Source organism: Ochlerotatus camptorhynchus, unplaced genomic scaffold (genome assembly GCF_037179485.1).
Source record: "Ochlerotatus camptorhynchus isolate MF236.1 unplaced genomic scaffold, CSIRO-AGI_Acam_v1.1 ptg000388l, whole genome shotgun sequence".
Classification (NCBI taxonomy): Eukaryota; Metazoa; Arthropoda; class Insecta; order Diptera; family Culicidae; genus Ochlerotatus; species Ochlerotatus camptorhynchus.
The window spans coordinates 121,067-141,602 of record NW_027040875.1 but is presented as its reverse complement, the minus strand read 5'-3'; the positions used below and the strand labels follow the sequence as shown (position 1 = coordinate 141,602).

Below are 20,536 nucleotides of genomic sequence, written 5' to 3'. Positions count from 1 at the left end.
GATGTTGGCTCGCTTGTAACTTTTTTTGTTGTGTTTTCGAAAGAAATTGATCAAAATTGTACCAAAAGTGCTTCTAAACGTGTTTTGAAGTTGGGTGTGTGTGTGTGTATTCAATTTAACCCCCACTGGCCGGCAGTGGTATTATGGAAGAAATTTGCTTACAACAATCCTTGATGTAATAATTTAAAGCAAGTTTAGTCCGGGAGTTAGAAAGCGATAGCTCTACTGCAGATTCAGCAACCCATTTCAGAATGCCTGGTAATTCACGTCCATTCCGAGGTTACTTTCACATACAATAAGCCCCGCATGTAAACACTACCGTTATCATATGAATAATGGTACTGCAAACACACTTCCAGATTTCAAAATGAACGTGTTTTGCAGTTGGGTGTGGTAAAATTCGTGAATTCGCGGTTTATGTTCAGTGAAAATTCCGTGTCACAAAATTGCTCACCGAGTTTCCTTTTTTGCCGTTCGACGACGACGGGTTGCGAGAGAAAAATAAGCATCGGGAATTTGCTCCCGGATGTATTGATTTGGTGAGTACGTTCCAGTTGAAGATTGTTCTTATACATATCTCGATTGCATTTTCGAGGGGACGTTCGGAGAGCTTTGAGATTTAGGCGTTGTTGCATTTGCTGGCAGATGAGTTGGTCGCCGATAAGGGCCAGTAAGTGCTGCCAGCAGATGAATCAAGAGGTATTCGAAACAAAATTGAAAAGAAATGTCCATTCAAATCGATTTAATACAGTTGAACAAATTTCAAAACTATATACGTGCCAGATTTGGAAATAATATTTTTTTGAATCTGGAAGTGTGTTTATGATACCATTATCCATAATTGATAAAGGTAGAGTGAACATGCGGGGCTTATTGTAAGTAAAAGTGACCTCGGAGTGGTCGTGAATTACCAGGCATTCTGAAATGAGTCACTGGAGCTGCAATAGAGCTAACACCTTCTAACTCCCGGACTAAACCTGCTTTAATTTAAGGGTAATAAAAAGCAGTTTTCTTCCATAATAACACTGCCGGCAGTGGGAGTTAGATTGTACACACACACACACACACACACAAGTGCACCGGACCTGCAAGGACCATTGCAAGATACCTTAGACAATTTGTCTACTTGGGCTATGAAGCTAGGTATTTATATTCTCTCCGGAGAAAACTGAGTTGGTTGTTTTTTCTAGGAAGCATCATCCTGCTCAGTTACAGCTTCAACTAAAGGGTAGAACAATCACTCAAAGTATATCTTTCAATTATTTAGGTGTCTGGTTCGATTCCAAAAGCACGTGGGGAAAACATATTACGTATGTGAAACAAAAATGCCAACAAAGAATCAATTTTCTTCGTACAATTACTGGAACTTGGTGGGGAGCACACCCGGAAGATCTGATCAGGTTGTATCGAACAACCATCTTGTCGGTTCTAGAGTACGGTAGCTTCTGCTTTCAATCCGCTGCAAAAACACCTATCCTGAAGCTGCAACGGGTTCAATACCGTTGCCTCCGAATCGCGCTTGGCTGTATGCACTCGACGCATACGATGAGCCTCGAAGTACTCGCGGGCGTTCTCCCACTGACAGATCGTTTCGCGGAACTTTCCTTCCGGTTTCTTACCCGTTGTGAAGTAATGAACCCATTGGTAATAGAAAACTTTTCCTCAAACAAGATTCATGAGTCTCTATTACGAGTACATGACGCTGGAGATTGGTCCTTCTTCAGTCAATTCCTTTCGTGTTTGCCTCCAAGACTTTTATAATTCCTCTGTAAATTTTGATTTGACCATGTTGCAAGAAATCCGTGGAATACCAGATCACCATCGGTCGATGGTTGTTCCCTTAATTTTTGCAAACAAGTACCACCATGTTAATAACAATAAGAGTTTTTTTTTCCACAGATGTGTCAACTATAAACGCTTCCACTGGATTTGGAGTATTCAACGAATTTCATAGCGCCTCATATCAACTGCAAGAACCCTGTTCCGTATACGTTGCGGAACTAGCAGCCATATTCTACGCAGTAGAGCAAATTGCCTCACTACCATCTGATCACTATTTTATTTTTACTGATAGCCTTAGCTCGTTGGAGGCTATTCGATCAATGAGGCCGATGAAGCACTCCTCGTATTTCCTGACCGATATCCGAGCTAAATTGAGTACTTTATCTAACTGCTCCTATACTATCACCTTAGTTTGGGTCCCATCTCATTGCTCAATTCCGGGTAATGAGAAAGCGGACTCGCTAGCTAAGGTGGGCGCTATGGAAGGCGATATTTTTGATCAACAAATCGCCTTTGCGGATTTTTTTTTCAATAACCCGTCAGCACGCCCTCGCCAACTGGCAACAAAAATGGAATGAGAGTGATCTGGGAAGATGGTTACATTCTATTCTCCCACAGGTATCGAACAAGCCATGGTTCAAAGGATTGGACATGAGCCGTGACTTTATACGTATCATGTCAAGGCTCATGTCTAATCACTACTCGTTAGACTTGCATTTCTTCCGAATCGGGCTCGCAGGCAGCAATTTGTGCGCTTGTGGTACTGGCTATCACGATATCGACCACGTGCTTTGGTCATGCACCCTACATTGTGTTGCTAGATCCGAGTTATCCGAATCCCTCATGGCCCGAGGAAAACAACGGGCCAGAGACATCTTGGCGAGCCGAGATCTCGAATATTTTAATTTAATTTATGTGTTTTTAAAACGGATCGATCTGAGGATTTTGTAGTTAGTGTCATCTTGTGCTCTCTCAAGTTGCTAGGTCTCCATCGGATTACCCCCATGTTTGTCTTTTTCTCCAGTATGTCGCTAAGTTCTAGATCAAGAGCACATGCTCTAAAAAACCTTTCACCGCCTATTTCAATTGTTGGTCTAGTTATGCCTCAGAACATCGCGGCAGCGCCGGCTGGGATTGAACCCAGGCCTGCTGGGGTGAGAGGTTATCACGCTTACCACTACACCAGCGGCGCCGCTGGGTGGGAAAGCGTTGTTGTTACGATAAAAATACACATAACAGTAGGTATGTTGTGATCGTATGTAAAACAAATAAGAAAGTAATGAACTTGTACTTACGATGGAATGAGAGGGGCCGGAAGGGCTTGGCCACCAGGTCTACCCTGCGGTAGAGGAGGTGCGCTTCCTCCACCTGGCCTATTAGGAATGGCTGGTGCTGGTCTAGCACTCGCTGGAGCTGGTGGTGGACCTCGGCCAGTGCTAGCGGGAGCACCGGCTGATCCTATTGAGCCCTGTGAAATCTAATTATATATTAAAATGCTAATAACAATATAAACTATAATGCATCATAAGTTACCTGTTGCACAGGTACATTTTTCCGTGGACCCCCAGGACTGGGAGGTGATAACCTTGGATTATCAAGGCCACTAGAAAGCCAGTCGTTCTTTACAGGTGGTGGGACAGGGGTAGAGAATGTTGCCATTGAAACATCACCTAAGCGAAAATATAATTAATGTCGTGTTTTAGCTATATACATTAGAATCTAAGTTCATTCAACAAGAATAAATTCGTATGCACGTAAAGGTCATACCTATGATCCTGAGAGCTTCTTTACATGCGTGATACATTCTTAGCATTTCCTCTCGTTTCTGAGCTTCTTCTTGACTTTCTTCCATCATTGAAGCCTATGAATCAAATAGTATTGTCAAGTAAATTGTAGCACACTGGAATGTAACAAAGGTACCTGGTCGCCAGAAGCGTAGAGATGGGCCAAAAGTTCGCCATTGATAAAGTCTTTGCAGTTGTTAATAATAAGCATCATGATAGCTTTCGGTACCATATCGCGAGTAGTTTTTGTTACGATCTTCATGTATGAATCCACTAGATTGCGAATGGTTTCAACTTGACGTTCAAGTTGCGGGTCAAGGGAGCTTGTCTGACCAACATCGCTGGTTTCCTGTAAAACAAAAAGAGTTTTTAAGAATTTCCAAGATCTTATTCTATTCTAAAAAATGATATTAGAAATAAAAAAAAGCTACAATAACTACATACTAAGTTAGTGGAAGCACCGAAGCACAATAATACAATTGCCAATTGCCTATGATAATCTCAAAAGGGAAATCTGTCATTTGTTTAACTGAAGAATTTTGATGGACAAGAAATATATTTTGGATCTATATTAGCACTCACGCATTTGGGAAAAAACAATGGAATAATAAATATACATCATTATATTAATAACGGTTCCACACAACGCTATTAGAAATTCGGGTGGAAATTTTCACACACTAGCATGGTCCTACTGAACCGTTGGAAATTCTTAAGCACAACTAGCATTTCTTAAATCATCTCTTAGTGTCATTATGATTAGGAAACAATAAAACAATGGTATAAGAACGACTAATCTCTGTATGAACCAAGTCAGTTGCAATAGAGGTTTGGATGACAAATGAATGAAAAATTAAAGAGTGAGACAAAATTTTACCTTTGGTTTTGGTTGCTGCAAACAAATAACAATTGAATTATTTCTATTAGCGTGAAACGGCCAAGCAACCTGCTGTGATGATTAAAAACATTCTGGAAAATTGTTACATCAGTCGTAACAGATGCTCCAAAATATTTTCTACACCAAATCCGCACATGAATCGTGCAGTTTTGAAGAATTCCAAAATAATTATAATTTGTGAATTGATTTAATTTGAGTTGAGTTGAAAGTGTAGATAGGTATTGTTCACTTGTGTATAGGAAAAAATATAAATTTAGAAAAAATCGCCAAAGAATTTTGGCGCTGCGCAGAATTACCTTGAAGGAACCATATTTTCCGCAGTTAAAAAAATATTAAATTCAATGTAACTCTGGCAAAAAAATCTATTGGTATAGGAACAGTTGCTTGACATAATACTTGAAAAATGGTACTTGAAGTTGTTAAAACGCTGTACAGACTGGAGAGTTATAACATGTTATAACGGTTGTCAAATAATTGCAACACAGAAACCACCATCAATATAGCGCTATAACATGTTATAACTCTGTAGTCTGAACGTACTATAAGCGATCCCTTTAAAAAAAACCTTAATTATACTGAAAATCCGTAACTTTATGACATTTTCAATATACACTGTGTAACATTTGAGATTGATTCGATTATATTAATAAACTGATTTTTGATCAGAATATTTCCTAGAATGGTCCATTTCCTGAAATGCACTTTTCCGGAATATACCAAGTTCAATATTTAATAGAACATTCCCTTATTTATGTAGTTTAATAATGAAGAGAACATTTTCTATTTCACTATAAAAGGATTTTTTTTATACTTTTATAAAGAAGATAATGTTTCCATCTTTGAATATTTTAATTAAAATAATAAATAATAAATATAAATAATGTAAATTACTAATCCTTCTCTCTCTTTATACTGGTATTCCACTAAGACGCCCACGTTCATTAGGAAATAATAAAAAAAAAACATAACACCGGTGAATGGTACATGTACATTCGGGGAAAGTAAATTCCGGTAAATACCGGGAATTTGCATTCCGGCAAATTACTTTACTAGAAGCATCACATTCCGGGAAATGCCATGTCAGGAAATGACATCTTATTAATATTGCCAAACGACTATATGCCAAATGCCATTACGCCAAAAGGCATTATGCCTAACGGGGTAGACCCATTTTTACATGTTCCTAATTTCCGGCAAAAAGTTCTTAATTTGGTGAACTATTAAAATGTAATAAATTTTATCATTAACGATTGCTCACGATTGTTGCGGGTACATAAATTTTTTGTAATTAAGATAGATTTTGACATTCTCTGAACAGATTTAGACCGTGTTTTAACCATAGATTTATCAACCAAGCATAACCATGTTAAACATTCATTTTGGTTTTTCAAGAATATGCACGAACATAGAACAGTTTTATTTATTTTTTTCCTGCTTGATTTGTTTTCCGCCGATCTTGTTTTCCGTGCTGAACACCAATGCTACCGACGCCAGGGAGGCAGCTCCCACACCTGGACCCTACATATCGACCCATCAACTCATGAACCGGGCACCAACGGCTTTACTTCTTTTCCGAAGGAAGGCGTGATCAGAGATGTTATGCCTCAGAACATCCCGGTGCGTACGGTTTTATTTTGAAATTTAATTTATGATTTCGTTGATTTTGGACCACTGTGAGTTATCTTTATGGCATATGCGTTATTAATATTAATCTCTTTTTTAAATTGTAATCAAAAGGAGCAAAAATACATTATTTTCAAAATTCGTTTGATTTTGGCACGATGTTAAAACTGAACCCCGTGCCAAAAACGTACGGTTTTGGGATTTTGTTGCCAACATCAAACGGGTACTGTACCAATTTAATAATATCAGTTGATTCTTTTTTTCTCCAAAATAAAACGTGTCAAGGGAGATTAATCAGTACACATCTAGAGATTTCGAGGTTAGATCATAGAGTCATTACTGATTTAGGATCTCTTCGGTGAATGGGTTGTGTCTTGAACAGGGAAGCATAGTGGTGGTAGTTATACTGAATGAACAGAAATGACAGCTGATCGGCCCAGACGTTACTTGTCGCAGGCATTATATTCCATTGAGCTCAACAGGCGATGCATTGATGGTTGGCATGGCAACTACCGTTAAGATTGGAAGGGAGATATGGGGTGAACCAATGCTGCCAGTTTTTTTTTTAATATTACAATCTATTGAAGATGAACGATGCTTACGGTAGTAAGATCATTCATGGAACAGGTTAGAGATCTAATCAACCAAAATTATTTGAATAAAATCAAAGGTGTATGTAGGAATAACAAATGTAGTATAACTATGACGTATCAGAAATCAGGATCCATGAAACATGAGGGGAAAAAGGGGTTACAATATTCAAGAAGAGATACGAAAAACATCGAAAAGTGATAGAGAAAGAGAGAGAAGAGTATTCCACTACAGATGCCGATTATTCAACAGGACTCAACGAGAATCGAGATGACAAAGATTCAGCAGCAAGGACACAATACATAAGCGGTGAGATCTAACTGATTACAATTAGATATAAAAATATGAAATGCATCCTACTAAATACGTGGGATATGCTTTGATGATGGAAGTGTACCAATATACATTTTATATCGGTACTACGTGTATGCGGGGCTTGTTGTAAGTGAAAGTAGCCTCAGATTGGACATGAGTGACCAGGCATTGTGAAATGGGTAACTGAATCTCAACAGAGCTATCACCTTTCAACTTCCGGGCTAAAATTGTTAGCAATGGGATCAGTATAAGATAATAATAGATTATATTGCAAATATTTTTCTTCCATAAAACACTGCCAGTGGAAGTTGGATTGTATATACATACATACATACATACATACATACATACATACATACAGGATCTCTTCGGTGAATGGGTTAAGCCGGAATGTCCGAAGAAATTATCCAACTTTTAGGAATTGGAACAGGAAAATCAACGGATAACCCTTTCCTTCCCATGGTGGCACAGGTGATCGACAACTTTTCGGTTCATCTTAAGTTTGACAATACAATACAATACAGCAAAATGCTTCCCTATTTCTTCTTGTCGTTTGAACAGTTCTTCTAGGTATTGAAAAACCCAATTGGGATAAATGTGGAAAAACTTTACTGGCTTATCACTTTATGGAGGGCGATATTGTATGGACATTCAAAAACTGTACACGTAGCTGCTCAAATTACGATTCTCTCATGTTCAACAAGAAATAAGTAGAAAAATCTGTAAAAAAAGGTATCTGCCATTTCCCCTTAATTAATTTTGGTATCTATGACACATACGTATTTCGACTAAAATGTGCAGTCTTCATCAGTGTCTACACATTATAGTTCCATTTTTATATCTGTGATCTTGACATTTTCACCTAGGGGATGAGTACTAAAGGGAGTCAGATTTTGATAAGTCTTTAGTGGGATTGACACTGATGAAGACTGCACATTGTAGTCGAAATGCGTATCTGTCATAGATACCAAAATTAATTAAGTGGAATTAAATGGAAGATACCCTTTTCTTACCTTGGTAGCACAGGTGAATTATAACTTTTCGATCCATCTTAAATATTCAGCATTGATTTAATTGTCTGTGTGTGTTTATTGTTCTCATTAATATCTGTTCTTGTTGTTTCAGCAGTGCAACTATTGAAACACAATCTCAATTAAAAAAAAAAAAAAAATCTCAATCAAACTTTACGCATTTAACTTGTTGATTGAGAGATTTCTATACCTGTACCATTTTTGCCTTAATAGGTATAATGTTCGAGCAAGGTCGGTTAACAAAATGAAAGCAAATCGATATTAAAGTTTGCTGTTCCTATCATAATGAAAACTAATTTGGTTATCAATTGCTGCGAAATAAGTCTGTTTTTTTTCTTTGGTTTGTTTTTTCCGTCGATCTTGTTTTCCGTGCTGAGCACCAATGCTACCGACGTGCCAGGAAGGCAGCTCCCACACCTGGACCCTACCTATCGACCCATCAACTCATGAACCGGGGACCAACGGCTTTACTTCCCATCCGAAGGAAGGCGTGATCAGAGATGTTATGCCTCAGAACATCCCGGCGGCGCCGACTGGGATTGAACCCAGGCCTGCTGGGGTGAGAGGTAATCACGCTTACCACTACACCACCGAAATAAGTCTGATATCATATTAAACTTTCTGGATTCAGTCAAGAGTTCTCAAAATGAAAGCATCTTAACTCCATATTTTGCTGTTAACAACATGGTAAAAATTTAAGTCAATTTTACCTGTCGTTAAAATTGTTTTGTTTAACACATGTTAGGTCATTCGAAACATGTCCGGGTGAAAATTGAACTCCAGTCTTTCAGCGTGATACTACCCGAGCAAAGTCGTATATCAAAATACTATCAAAATGATAACAAATAATGTTTTTGAAATCATGTTGAAAACATATTTTAATATGCTACTTTTTTTTAAATTTCGGTTGAATTAATATTTTGATATTATTTTGAAACTTCTAAAATATATAACTAAAAACAAAATCAGATATAGATCTCATTTTTGTTATAATTACTGTTAACTCGACCACACGGTAGGCAAAATATGTTACTACGAACGCTTATATCAAAAGATCAAATTTAGTTTCATTTTGTTTTCGTTCTCTGCTCGGGTAACCATTTACGCCAGGCCCGTATTCAGTTAATTTTTTTTAACTTTATTTTTGAGATTTTTAGCCGCAGGTTAGTTTATCTCGTCCATGAAAGGTGGGACCTCAGAAGGAGGACCCCCAACAGAGTAGTTTTTTACAGTGTTTACTTCAACCAAAAATTGGTTCCTGGCTCGATCGTACAATTACACAACATATTAAAGACACAACATTAAAATCTAAATAAGACAGAGCTCCACACCGGGAGAACCGGGAGGGCCCCCACCAGGCAGAGATGTCCCAACAGCCGAAAGGAATTAAAGAAGACTAAACTTTAAAATACAATGCAGCATCTTTTAAAAAGCGCATTACTGCTGTCAGTGTGGAGGGATCATCACCCAGCATGTCGCGTATGCTATTTGGAAGACCGTAGAATTCCCGCAGGTTCTGATACTGAGGGCATACGTATAGGATGTGCTCGATTGAGGCTGGAGTTCTACAACCGACATAAGTCCTGTGGAACGGCGTTCCACAATATTCAGTTAATTATTATGAATGCAAAATCAGTAATTAAATTGGAAGCAGGATTAGTTTTCCATTTGATTCGACAGTGTAAAATTATGCTCTCAGTTTTGCTGCGCTAATCAATAATCCATACAAAACGAGATCAACTGGAGTTACATCATAACAGCAAATTTTGTTTTCAATTTTCCAGCTTTGCTCGGGTAACGGTACTAAGGAAGATCGATAAATTTTCCAACCCGAAAAATTCCTCGGCCGGACCGGGAATCGGACCCAGCCACCTCTAGCATTATCTTGCTTTGTAGCTGCATCATTACTGACTGAACTAAGGGAAGCCCCACTATCTATGAGCACTAATATCGGCCAGTTTAATATCATCGTAAATCAAAGGTGCATTTGCGGACCTTTTATTAAATTTTATTAGTCGTCGTTACACATCCCAATCATATGCTTCGTCTTTCGAAAGCCCGTCGCATTTGGCGTGGAATGGTATACTAGAAGATTCCTACGCAAACAGTTAACATAGCAAGTAAAATGTTGACCATACCATCACTATTGATTGATTAAATCTAGTACCTTGTACGCACCGGGTTTCACAATTTCCAAATAATTGCAACAGATCAATAAAAGACATCCGTTCACATCAACAATCCAATGAGCCCCTAAGCTTTATCTAGTTTCAATGGTAAGGAATGACAGCGCTTTGTCTTATTGTGCAGAAAAGTGGTAGTCTACGAAATAAAAGCAGGTCTAACACCCTATTTATATAAAAAGAGAGGGCAAGTGACGAACGTAATATTTCCTAGGAACAGTTGGGTACACCCAACCTTTTTTTACGCGGTCTTATTTTCCTTTTTTCCGATGTTTAAATAAAACTAAGCTTGATACAACTGGTGTCAGAAAAAAATCAAAGAAAAATATGGTACCTACAGAAATTTTCTAACTACACCACTGAAAAAGAAAATTGGAAAAATATACCCGCGTAAAAAAAGAGTTGGGTATAATGTAAGAAAATAATAACAAATAATTATACAATACTGACTGAGACTAATCAGGTCAGCTACTAACGGCATATACTAACCTCAGTTCCTTCATCCTGTAGAAAAGAATACAAAAAGTTAAATGGAATTGAATTATCATTATCTCAACAGTAATAAACTGGCTAAAATTTAGCGAAGTTTAAAAAGTATACAATATTTCTAGCCAGTTACTATAATAAAGACTTATTGAGTCTATTTATTTTAGGTAATAGAAGAATGTCGCCTTAACCCTCTCCTTTAAAGGTAGCACAGGTGATCCACAACTTTTCGGTTTATCTTGTCAATATATCATTAAATAGTTAGTACTTATTTAAGCTTTTGCGTGTGTTCATTGTTCTTGTTCATATGTATTCTTGAGGATTCAACGCTATAGCGTACGTCATTCCATTTTTCATTTCGACTATCAAAGCATCGCCCTCGAGGTCGCCCTAGTTTCTCTCCTTTCAAGTCAAGTCCACGTCAACTGACAAATCGATTTTATTCTCCCTCTCCGAATACCATGAAACTTCGCATAATTGTTCACTAGGGACAATGAACCACGTTTGTGTCAGAGACCACAATCGTAGAACATCAACTATTAAGTACAAATTTTGAACTTTTTTGTCATAAATAATTTATATTGTTTTTTTATGCAGAAGACATATTTTTTAGTACAGAAAATCGTTTCCTATGCACAAATCACATAAATATTGCGTGAAAAAAACATTTTACTAAAAGTGTATGCTTTACGAGTTTGGCCAATTTTGAAGTGTACATTGTGTCCATTGAAGAAAAATTAGAATTTTTGAAAAGCTTTCACGTACAAAACAAAATATTGATAGAATAAAAACGGTGGATCTACACTCAAAACATTTATCACATATCTAATGGATGAAATCCATGTGGTTTTCACATAGCTTTCCTGTGATCACATAGCAGCAAATCCCACCACAAAATCACATGGATATTATGAGGTCCATGAAATTCATATGAAAAATCATATAAAATTAATGTGATCGCATAAATGCTATGTGAAATTCAAATGATTTTCATTAATTTTAATTATGGATGAAAATCATGTGCGTTTCCAATGGAAGCTACATGAACACTATTTTCGGTGTAGGACACCGTCGCACAGTGGTCCAGAACTGTGAAAAGACGGTCAAAAATCATTATCTCGTGAAACTTGCATTTCAGATAATTGGTATCTTTGGGAAAGTTTCTGGATACGGAAATCCCGTTCTTCTGACATTGACAGATCAGACCCTAGAAGTGAGATCAAAAATTTGTTTTTTTTTTAAATTTTATATTCAATAGCGCTGTATTCAGTAAAGTTTTAGAAAACATCAAAACAAGAAACTTTGCTGAAGACACTAGGTGTCTATTTTTTTATCTCACTGGAATATGGAAAACCGCTTAATACAAGTTTGTACACCGGAGTCGCTTTTTACGCGGGTTTTTTTTTTACGCGGTTTTTTTTTTACACGGTTTTTTTTTACGCGGTTAGTGCCACTGAGTCGCAATTTACGCGGTACGTTTTTAACGATTTCTCGACAACGATACGACCTATCGAGTTGATTCCAATCACATTATCCGTTTCAAACTATAGGTAATCGAATGGCATACTTTAAAAAAAAAATCAAAATTTTTGGTGTAAATACAGAAATTTTTAAAATATGTCTATATGGACCATAGCATGCTATAATAACGAATGGCATCAAAATCCGATTTATAAAAAATGTTTAAGCATGTGAAAAATCAAAATCTCGGAAGTTTTTTTTACGCGGCACGTATCCCCCGCGTAAAAAGCGACTCCAGTGTACTTTATAATTAGTTGAGTTGCGTTGCGTTTCTATCGTCGTAATTCGTAGATTGCATACTGGAAACTGTCATATATATACTTCAACGCTCTTATTCTGATTGCTCAAGGAAACTATTTGGGAGTAAATAGCTTTCCAATCAGAGTTCAGAATAGGAAAAGCATGACAATTACCATTGCCGGCCACGCCCATCTTCTCCGTTACGGGGAAAGGAAGGATATTGTTGATGTGACATCTACTTAATGGGAGGGCAGCGACTCACCGACGCCCCAATAGATGCTACGGAGTTGGATATTGGGGTAGGATATGGGTCAGGATTCGCTTAAGCAGGCGATGCGACCATTGTAATGATTTTATTTAGGAGAAGCTTGGGAGTAAACCCACGATCTTCTACTCAGTAAGCAAAAGTAAGTATGTTTGTATTAGTTTCTATAAACTTCTACTGGTTTGAAATGTTCTACAAAGTTGTTCAAAGCAATTTGATATAGCTACACACAAAAATTCTTAAATTTTGTTCGGTACTTTTTTTTGCTGAATTTGGTCTGTAAAATGTCATTTTTACCGAATGTTTGGTAAAATTTGATGTTTTACCACATTCCAGCAATAAAAAAAAACTATCTGAATCAAATCGATAATAAGGAAACTTTTTTATGATCGATAGAGTGTAGAAGTGTCATTTTTTCATGTATTGTATCCAAATTCCCCATACAAAATTCAAACTAAAAGCGCCAACTCATGTTACATCCAAATGAGCTGAAATGTTCAGAGAGTGGGTTTCTCACTTAATGGTACACATCTAGGGGTTGGCCCGTGGAAAATTAGAACTTTTATTTTTGTGGGCCAGTCTAATGAGTCATTTCCCGGAATCGAGCAATCAAATGGGACCCATGCAAAGGTGATGACAAAAGATCTTAGAGATAAAGCACTTAGAATCTCTCATATTTCCATGAGCAAATATGATGAGTGCTTTACTGGCCTCATGGAGCAAATAGCCTCTACAGAACTGAGACTATCCGTAAAAATGATAGCCTAAGTAGACAAATTGTCTAAGTATCCTGTGAGGGTCCTTGCGGGTCGACCCCTTTGGACCCTGTGACAGACACTACGCCGTCATCTGCAAATTGTTGTTATTGATTAATGGAGAAAGACAACAAGCGTGGAGTTTGTCTAAAAGGACTTCAACCGAAACTAAATCAAAAGCCCCCTTGATATCCAAGCAAACAGAAGCCATTTGCTAAACTGGATTTCTGTGGAAAGCAACACGAGACAGTCGTTCGTTCCCTTACACCTATGGAAACCAAATTGAATATCTAACAGTAGGTGGTTCGTCTCAACCCATTTTTCCCAGGCGAAAAAGGATCATTTTCTGTAACAATTTTTATATGCACAACAGTATTGCAATGGGTCGGTACGAGCAATCTGACGCGGGTTTGCCAGGCTTTTTAATGGCTGTAGCTCTCACCAGCCTTCAATCAGCCGGAACAATATTGAGCTCCAGAAACTGACCAAACAAGTTCAATATGTGCCTCTTAGCGGCGTCTGGGAGGTTCTTCAACCAGTTGCACTTGATCCTATCAGTTGTAGAACATTTAAAATCAGTAGAAGTTTATAGAAAATAACTATAAAGTAAAAACTTGTATCAAGCGGTTTCCACGGAAATCGATCCATATTGCAGTGAGATGAAGAAATAGACACCAAGTGTCTTTAGCAGAGTTTCTTGTTTTGAAATTTTCTAAAACTTTGCCAAAGACACCGACCTTGAATATGAAATATTAGAAAAACAAAAATTATCTCCCTTTCTGGGGGAATAATCAGGGATCTATCAATGTCAAAAGAAGCGGAATTTGATATCCAGATTTTTTTCCGAAGACACCACTTATCTAAAATGCAAAACTCACTTGACCGTCTTTTCACAGTTCTGGACCACTGTGCGCTGTACTTTGTGGTTTGATTGCCGCAGCAAAATGGCTTACGTTTTGTATGTTTTACGTTCTTTTTTACATCAATTGAACAAGTCTCTGGACAACGTAAGAAACAGAGGTTAATATAGGGGTGATTGTTCTAAGTGTCACTCTTCAAGTGCGCGGTATTAGGTTCAATAATATATTTAACAAGTACCTACGTTTTTATTATTTTTATGGTTGTAAAAATATTGCAAATCAAATTTTTATAGCAAAATGCTATACAATACACAATCATATGGCGCTTAAGGAAGCATAAATTTCTGCAGGGTTGTGAGTAAGTCACAGAGAGTCACAATCAGCGTTTTTATTATTCGTAACCGTACATTCAGAATAAGCGCTCACGCTCACGAATCATCTGACTCGAATAAAGCGAAAATGACATATTTTATGTGCCAAACAGATACTTTACATTCGCTTCTTGTAATTTACAAGTACAAAGTATCATTATAACAACTAATGATTTCATAATTCAGAACAACATTGTTTATAACGAAGTGAGCGGAAGCAACCCTGAATCACTGCAAATTCATGTTTTGCTAACTGATTTAAACTTGAAGTGTTCTTAACCCCACGGTAATATGGCATGTCACGGTACTTGTAGACAGACTTGATGAAACTCCTCAAACTCGCACTTCGAGTTTAGGTGGCCCACACCTCGAGTAAATGGCGGCAGAAATTTAGAAGAAGTAAACAAAAACTCCCCGAGAGAGGAGCGTGTGAAAGAATCCTCACTCCCGTTTTATTCCCACTTCGCTAACAAGCTGTATGGACCGGTGGAATAATGCGAGTGAGGCTCCACGAGGCTCCATCAAGCCTACCTACACAGAACAGAAATGGAACTTCGGATTCAAAAGTGGCTCCTTATTATTTTTGTGAACACTAGCGCAACTAGAAGGCAAGCTTTGCCTATAGTTTACATGTGCAGCATACTTTGATGATGTGACTGCCCATAGAAAACCCGTGTGAAATGCATCCACAAGCATCGCTTAGTGAACACAAATTTTCTCCCACTTTTTGATACACTGATTCGTTCGCACTTCCACTTCTGCTTAGTTTTATTCCATTGAGAAATCCATGATCTCGATTTTATCATTAAGATTTGTCTTATCATCAATTGTATTGATAGGCCAATTCGACAGTTTGGAAATTACCTCCCCGTTTCTTTCCTTTGGATGTTTTTGGTATAATACTTACATCCTCGCCGTTAGCAGACGAATCTTTTTCTGGATAAACACCAGCTCGTAAAAATGATGCCTTCCAAGAATCGACATCATCGGTGCTTTCACACGACAGTTCCAGTTGTTTGTAATCCTGTGCAATTGAAACATTATTATTAGCAACAAAAATCTGACAACACAAGTTCGTTAGTTACCTTGTACACGTTGCGACCTTCAGGGTTGAAAAGGGCAAAAGTATGGCGTCGAGACATGAAGCCTTGTTCAATGTCTCTCAGTTTGAGTCCATCAAGTGGTAGCATATACTTCTTCTCCTTTTCATCTTCATCCTTAAACCAAGAAATACTTTCCGATGTTAAAACAAACCAGTACGGCCTGGAACCACCTGGAAAAGGTAATCAATTCATGAGATTTGAGATATAAATTGTGAATACAGTGATGTTCCAATACTATCCACTTTAATGTGCTAAACATTCATCATAAATGTTGCTGTCAGAGATTGTGCTACATTACCCCGAATGTCGATTTCCCGAACGCCATTACCCCGGATGCCATATTCCCGAAAAAAAATACTTATAATAAAAAAAATTGTCTCTAAATTTATTCCAAATCACCACGCTGAAATACTCACCAGTAAGGAGTTTTGAAGCATGAAAAAAATCATTAGACAAATGATTCATTGTCCTGACAGTTCGCTTTTAGTTGTAAGCAGCAGTTGATTTTGTTTTTTGTGTGGATCACGCGATAGCCTGTTATTCGATAACCACTATTTATTGGTCAGAGGTTCGACCACGAATGAAAATGGCACCTACAGCACCTTTTTGCTTCCTCTTCTCACAGTGTTGCCACCAACCAAGATGAATGAGTAATGTGGCACGGCAGTTGTACTCATAACACTCCTCCTCAACGTATAGTGCCACCATTCGATGACAGTCCCAGCATTCCTGAGAACTTGCTTAAGTGTCATTTTCTTCTTCGAAGCTAGAGCAAGCATCATGCGAAGAGTCGTATTGCTCGTGACGGGAGCGAAAACTTCATCGTAATCCTCGCCGAACCGCTGCGGACAGCCTTAAGCCACCAGGCGCGCCTTGTGTTTGGTCACCTCCCCAGCTGCGTTCCACTTCAATTTGAAGACCCAGCGGCACCCTACCAACTTCCGTCCTGCAGGTAACTCCATCAGCTCCCAAGTGCCATTCTCCGCATGTGATTTAAACTTGTTCACCATTGCTGCTCTCCATTCTGCGTTTTCCTTACAGGTTAATGCTTCCTTCAGATTCCTGGGTTCAACTGCAGTCTGTACAGTACCCGTTGCATAGGCCTCTTCAATCAACCGGCGCGATTCCTTTGTTCGGACGACCGGATCTGCGTGCGATTTCATCCATAGGAAAATCTCGGAACGATGGTTCCTCATCTGTCGCGCTGTCGTACTGCGTTGCATAAAGATCGGTATCATTTATTTCGCCAACAATTTCCTCGGCATCATTTGTAACGGTACCACTGCTCGTAAGGCGAAGACTCTACCGAAGACGAAGGCAAGCGATTTTACAGGTAGCTAAATCGCCTCGCCCCAAAACAGCTTTTCCATCTTTGAATCCGCCAACATGCACCGCATCATCTCAACGAGGTACCGATTTTTGCGTTCGGCCACCCCATTCTGTTGAGGTGAATATGGAGCCGTCCGTTGATGCACTATTCCATGATCAGCAAAATACTTCTGCAGAGACTTACTGCCATACTCTCCGCCACCATCCGATCTGATAGGATAGTGCCCAAACTGGTTGCGTACTGAAGCACAATATGTACTCGCGAATTTTCTCCTCGGCCTCCGACTTCTTATGCAACAGGTAAGATAACCGTATAACGACTATAGTCATCCACCATTGTCATGAAGAATCGACTACCGCGCGCTGTTGGCACCTCCATGGGTCCGCCCAAGTCCGTGTGCACCAAAGCACTAACGACTGAAGCTCTCGAAGATGAAACTTTCGGAAATGAATCACGGCTCAATTTGCCCTCACAGCAGGATTCGCAAACAGACTTTATGTCACAACGATCGACTTTTCAACCGTTTCCCAAATCATGCCGCACAATCTTCATTACCGCCTCCATGTCACGGTGCCCAAGCCGATGCCACAGATGTAAACAGGAAACTCCATGATTCGAATCCGCTAACTTGGCTTGCTCCGGAAACCGCTGCAGGTGATATAGGCCACCCTTACGTTAACCCACTAACAGCACATTTTCGTCTTTCAGGACTCTGCACCCAGTCTTATCGAACGAAACTTGAAACCCCAAATCAGTAATTTTACTCACCGAAAGTAGGTTTGTTGCGAGCGACGGCACATGGTACACGTTGTCCAGCGAAACGTACATCCAAACACCATTTCCGTTCACGGACACAAGCTTGCTACTTCCTGCATCAACCAGATTGCTGATTGCTTCGATTTGTCCAGCTTCTCCAGGATAGATGCGTCGTTTGTCATATGAGAAGTGGCACCAGAGTCTAAGTACCACAACCCGGCTTCTTCAGCTCTCCCAACAAACAAACACAGATCCACACTATCTTCTGCTTCAACGGCCTCGTTTGCCTTTTCACAAGCTGCTTTTTCCTTCCTGTCAGCCACCAACTTCCGGCAGTCTCGCCGAAAATGACCCTCATTTTTCTTTTCACTTTTAAATCTACTCTTCTCACTACCTCCACTCGACACCAGTGCTTTTTCTTCTTCTACACCTTCCTGCGCTCGACGTCGGCCTTCATCCAACAGTTTCCCTTTGACGAAGTCGACCGTGAGGTCTGCATCTGGTCAAATCTCCAACGCCACGATCAAGCCATCGTATGATTTCGGCAGGCTCGACAGCATCAAGGCTACGAACGACGGATCCTTCATTTCTTCACCAAGTGCGATCAGTCGAAGCCGCAACGACATGAGCTCCTTCAGGTGCTCTCCCATGTTGCCACCCTCCGGAGCAAACATCTGGCGCATGACGTGGATTTTACTCGAAAGAGATGACCGCTCATGGTATCCCTTAAGAGCGTCTCACATTTCCTTCGTCGTAGTGGTCTGCATCACGTGAATAAGCTGGCTGTCTTCCAGTTCCAGACCGAGCAGCGCCCTCGCCTTTTCGTCGTTTGCGAGCCACACAGCATCATGTTCCGCAGGTTTCCCCTAATATTTTTTTTTCCTTTGGTTTGTTTTTTCGTCGATCTTGTTTTCCGTGCTGAGCACCAATGCTACCGACGTGCCAGGAAGGCAGCTCCCACACCTGGACCCTACCTATCGACCCATCAACTCATGAACCGGGGACCAACGGCTTTACTTCCCATCCGAAGGAAGGCGTGATCAGAGATGTTATGCCTCAGAACATCCCGGCGGCGCCGACTGGGATTAAACCCAGGCCTGCTGGAGTGATAGGTAATCACGCTTACCACTACACCACCGGCGCCGTTTGTTTCCCCTAATAAACAAATACCATAAATGAACTGTATCCCGGATGGGTAAACTATCCCACAAATGTTTTGGATGATACCCCGAATACGTCGTTAAGCTCTCTTTTATGGTTATTTTTATTAGGGTCGGCTCCGACACAACTTTAAGCACTTTTTCACGGGACATTAGAAGCTGCATTTTGAACTTCCAGATTGTGTAGTTCTGGTCGCTCAGCTTCTCAATCGAGATGTGTGATTCCGCCATCTTGTTTTGTGCAGGCACGAACACGTTCACTCCCGACTTGTTTACTTCGCAAAATCCACTTTTTCCGCAACGATGAACCGCAAAACTCGACACTTTCCACGATTAACTGGGCCCATAACCTATTGGTCAGAGGTTTAGTTCGTTCACAAACGATAAAAAGAAACTTTATTCAAAAAACGATGTTAACACTTCGAATGTTCGACCACGAATGAAAATGGCACCTACAGCACCTTTTTGTTTCCTCTTCTCAAAGTGTTGCCACCAACCAAGATGAATGAGTATAAGGTGGCACGACAGTTGTGCTCATAACACTATTGACGCTTTGTTGATTGCCAATAGCTCGGTCGCTTTTGTGGCTGCCGTTAGAAGCGATGTGTGTGAAATAAAGAATACCATCAAGTTCAGCATCAACAATCGAAGTGAAAACCAAACATTGGCGAAATTGTCAATTTCGTGAAATCACTAGATGCGTACCCGGTTCAAAAGGAAGCTACTTATCGGATTGATAAGGGGAGGAAAGGACTTTGCATAAAGTTCATTTCCGAAAAATTGATGCTCCATGTATGAACTTTTCACTTGGAGATTTAATTTTCCATTATACGAATGGAAAGACAGCAGAGGTAGAGGAAAGTGGGGCACCCTAACGAAACTCGAATAAAATTACACAATTCTTGCGAGAATTTTTCTTCTATATTTCTATAGACCCTTCAAGGGTTGACCTATGCTTGAAGAACAATCATACAGTTAAAAGTAGATAAAAGTTGGAAAAAAAATTTAATTTTTTCAGGCACAATTTACTACTTATTGGGAAAATGGGCAGTCCTAAGGGGCAAAAAGAGCACCAGTATTATCGTTCAGGCATAAATAGACTTTTTGTCGAAAATTAGGTAACTACTGTAAAGTCCCTATAGTTGAAGTTATTTTTTTTTTCAAAGTTCATTAAAATAATACAACCTGTCAATAAGTTTAATTAAATTTAACTTGAACCTAGAAATTTTTTCCTACATGTTTTATCTTTTAACGTTAGTCTTTACTGCGCTTTTTTTCCTTTATTATAGAGATTTTTAGCCATCTCTTAGTCTTTACTGTGCTTTATGTTAAACTATCATCACTAACTTGCTCAATTTCGTTGTATTGTTGTTTATGGAATGAATTTAAGGTATTGTTACCCTTATAAAAATTGATAGCATTCATTTTGCCCATTCAAGGCCAGATTTTTGAATCTACATAATATAATTTATTAAAAGCAAA

At 39.1% G+C, this 20,536-nt stretch overlaps 1 protein-coding gene across 5 annotated transcripts in view; it reads right to left on the bottom strand.

The window, feature by feature from the left end:
• shi (dynamin-1 shibire) overlaps positions 1 to 20,536 on the bottom strand; it is a 52,554-nt gene that overhangs the window by 18,663 nt on the left and 13,355 nt on the right. For 2 of the 5 annotated variants that reach the window (XM_065233069.1, XM_065233073.1), the window contains exons 8-14: positions 15,791 to 15,978; positions 15,613 to 15,729; positions 10,697 to 10,711; positions 3,703 to 3,915; positions 3,550 to 3,643; positions 3,316 to 3,452; positions 3,078 to 3,259 (exon numbers count right to left, since the gene is read on the bottom strand). In XM_065233069.1, coding sequence (XP_065089141.1) covers positions 3,078 to 3,259; positions 3,316 to 3,452; positions 3,550 to 3,643; positions 3,703 to 3,915; positions 10,697 to 10,711; positions 15,613 to 15,729; positions 15,791 to 15,978 — 946 coding nt within the window. The remainder of the gene's footprint in view (positions 1 to 3,077; positions 3,260 to 3,315; positions 3,453 to 3,549; positions 3,644 to 3,702; positions 3,916 to 10,696; positions 10,712 to 15,612; positions 15,730 to 15,790; positions 15,979 to 20,536) is intronic. The other 3 variants (XM_065233070.1, XM_065233071.1, XM_065233072.1) reach the window with 3 other exon arrangements.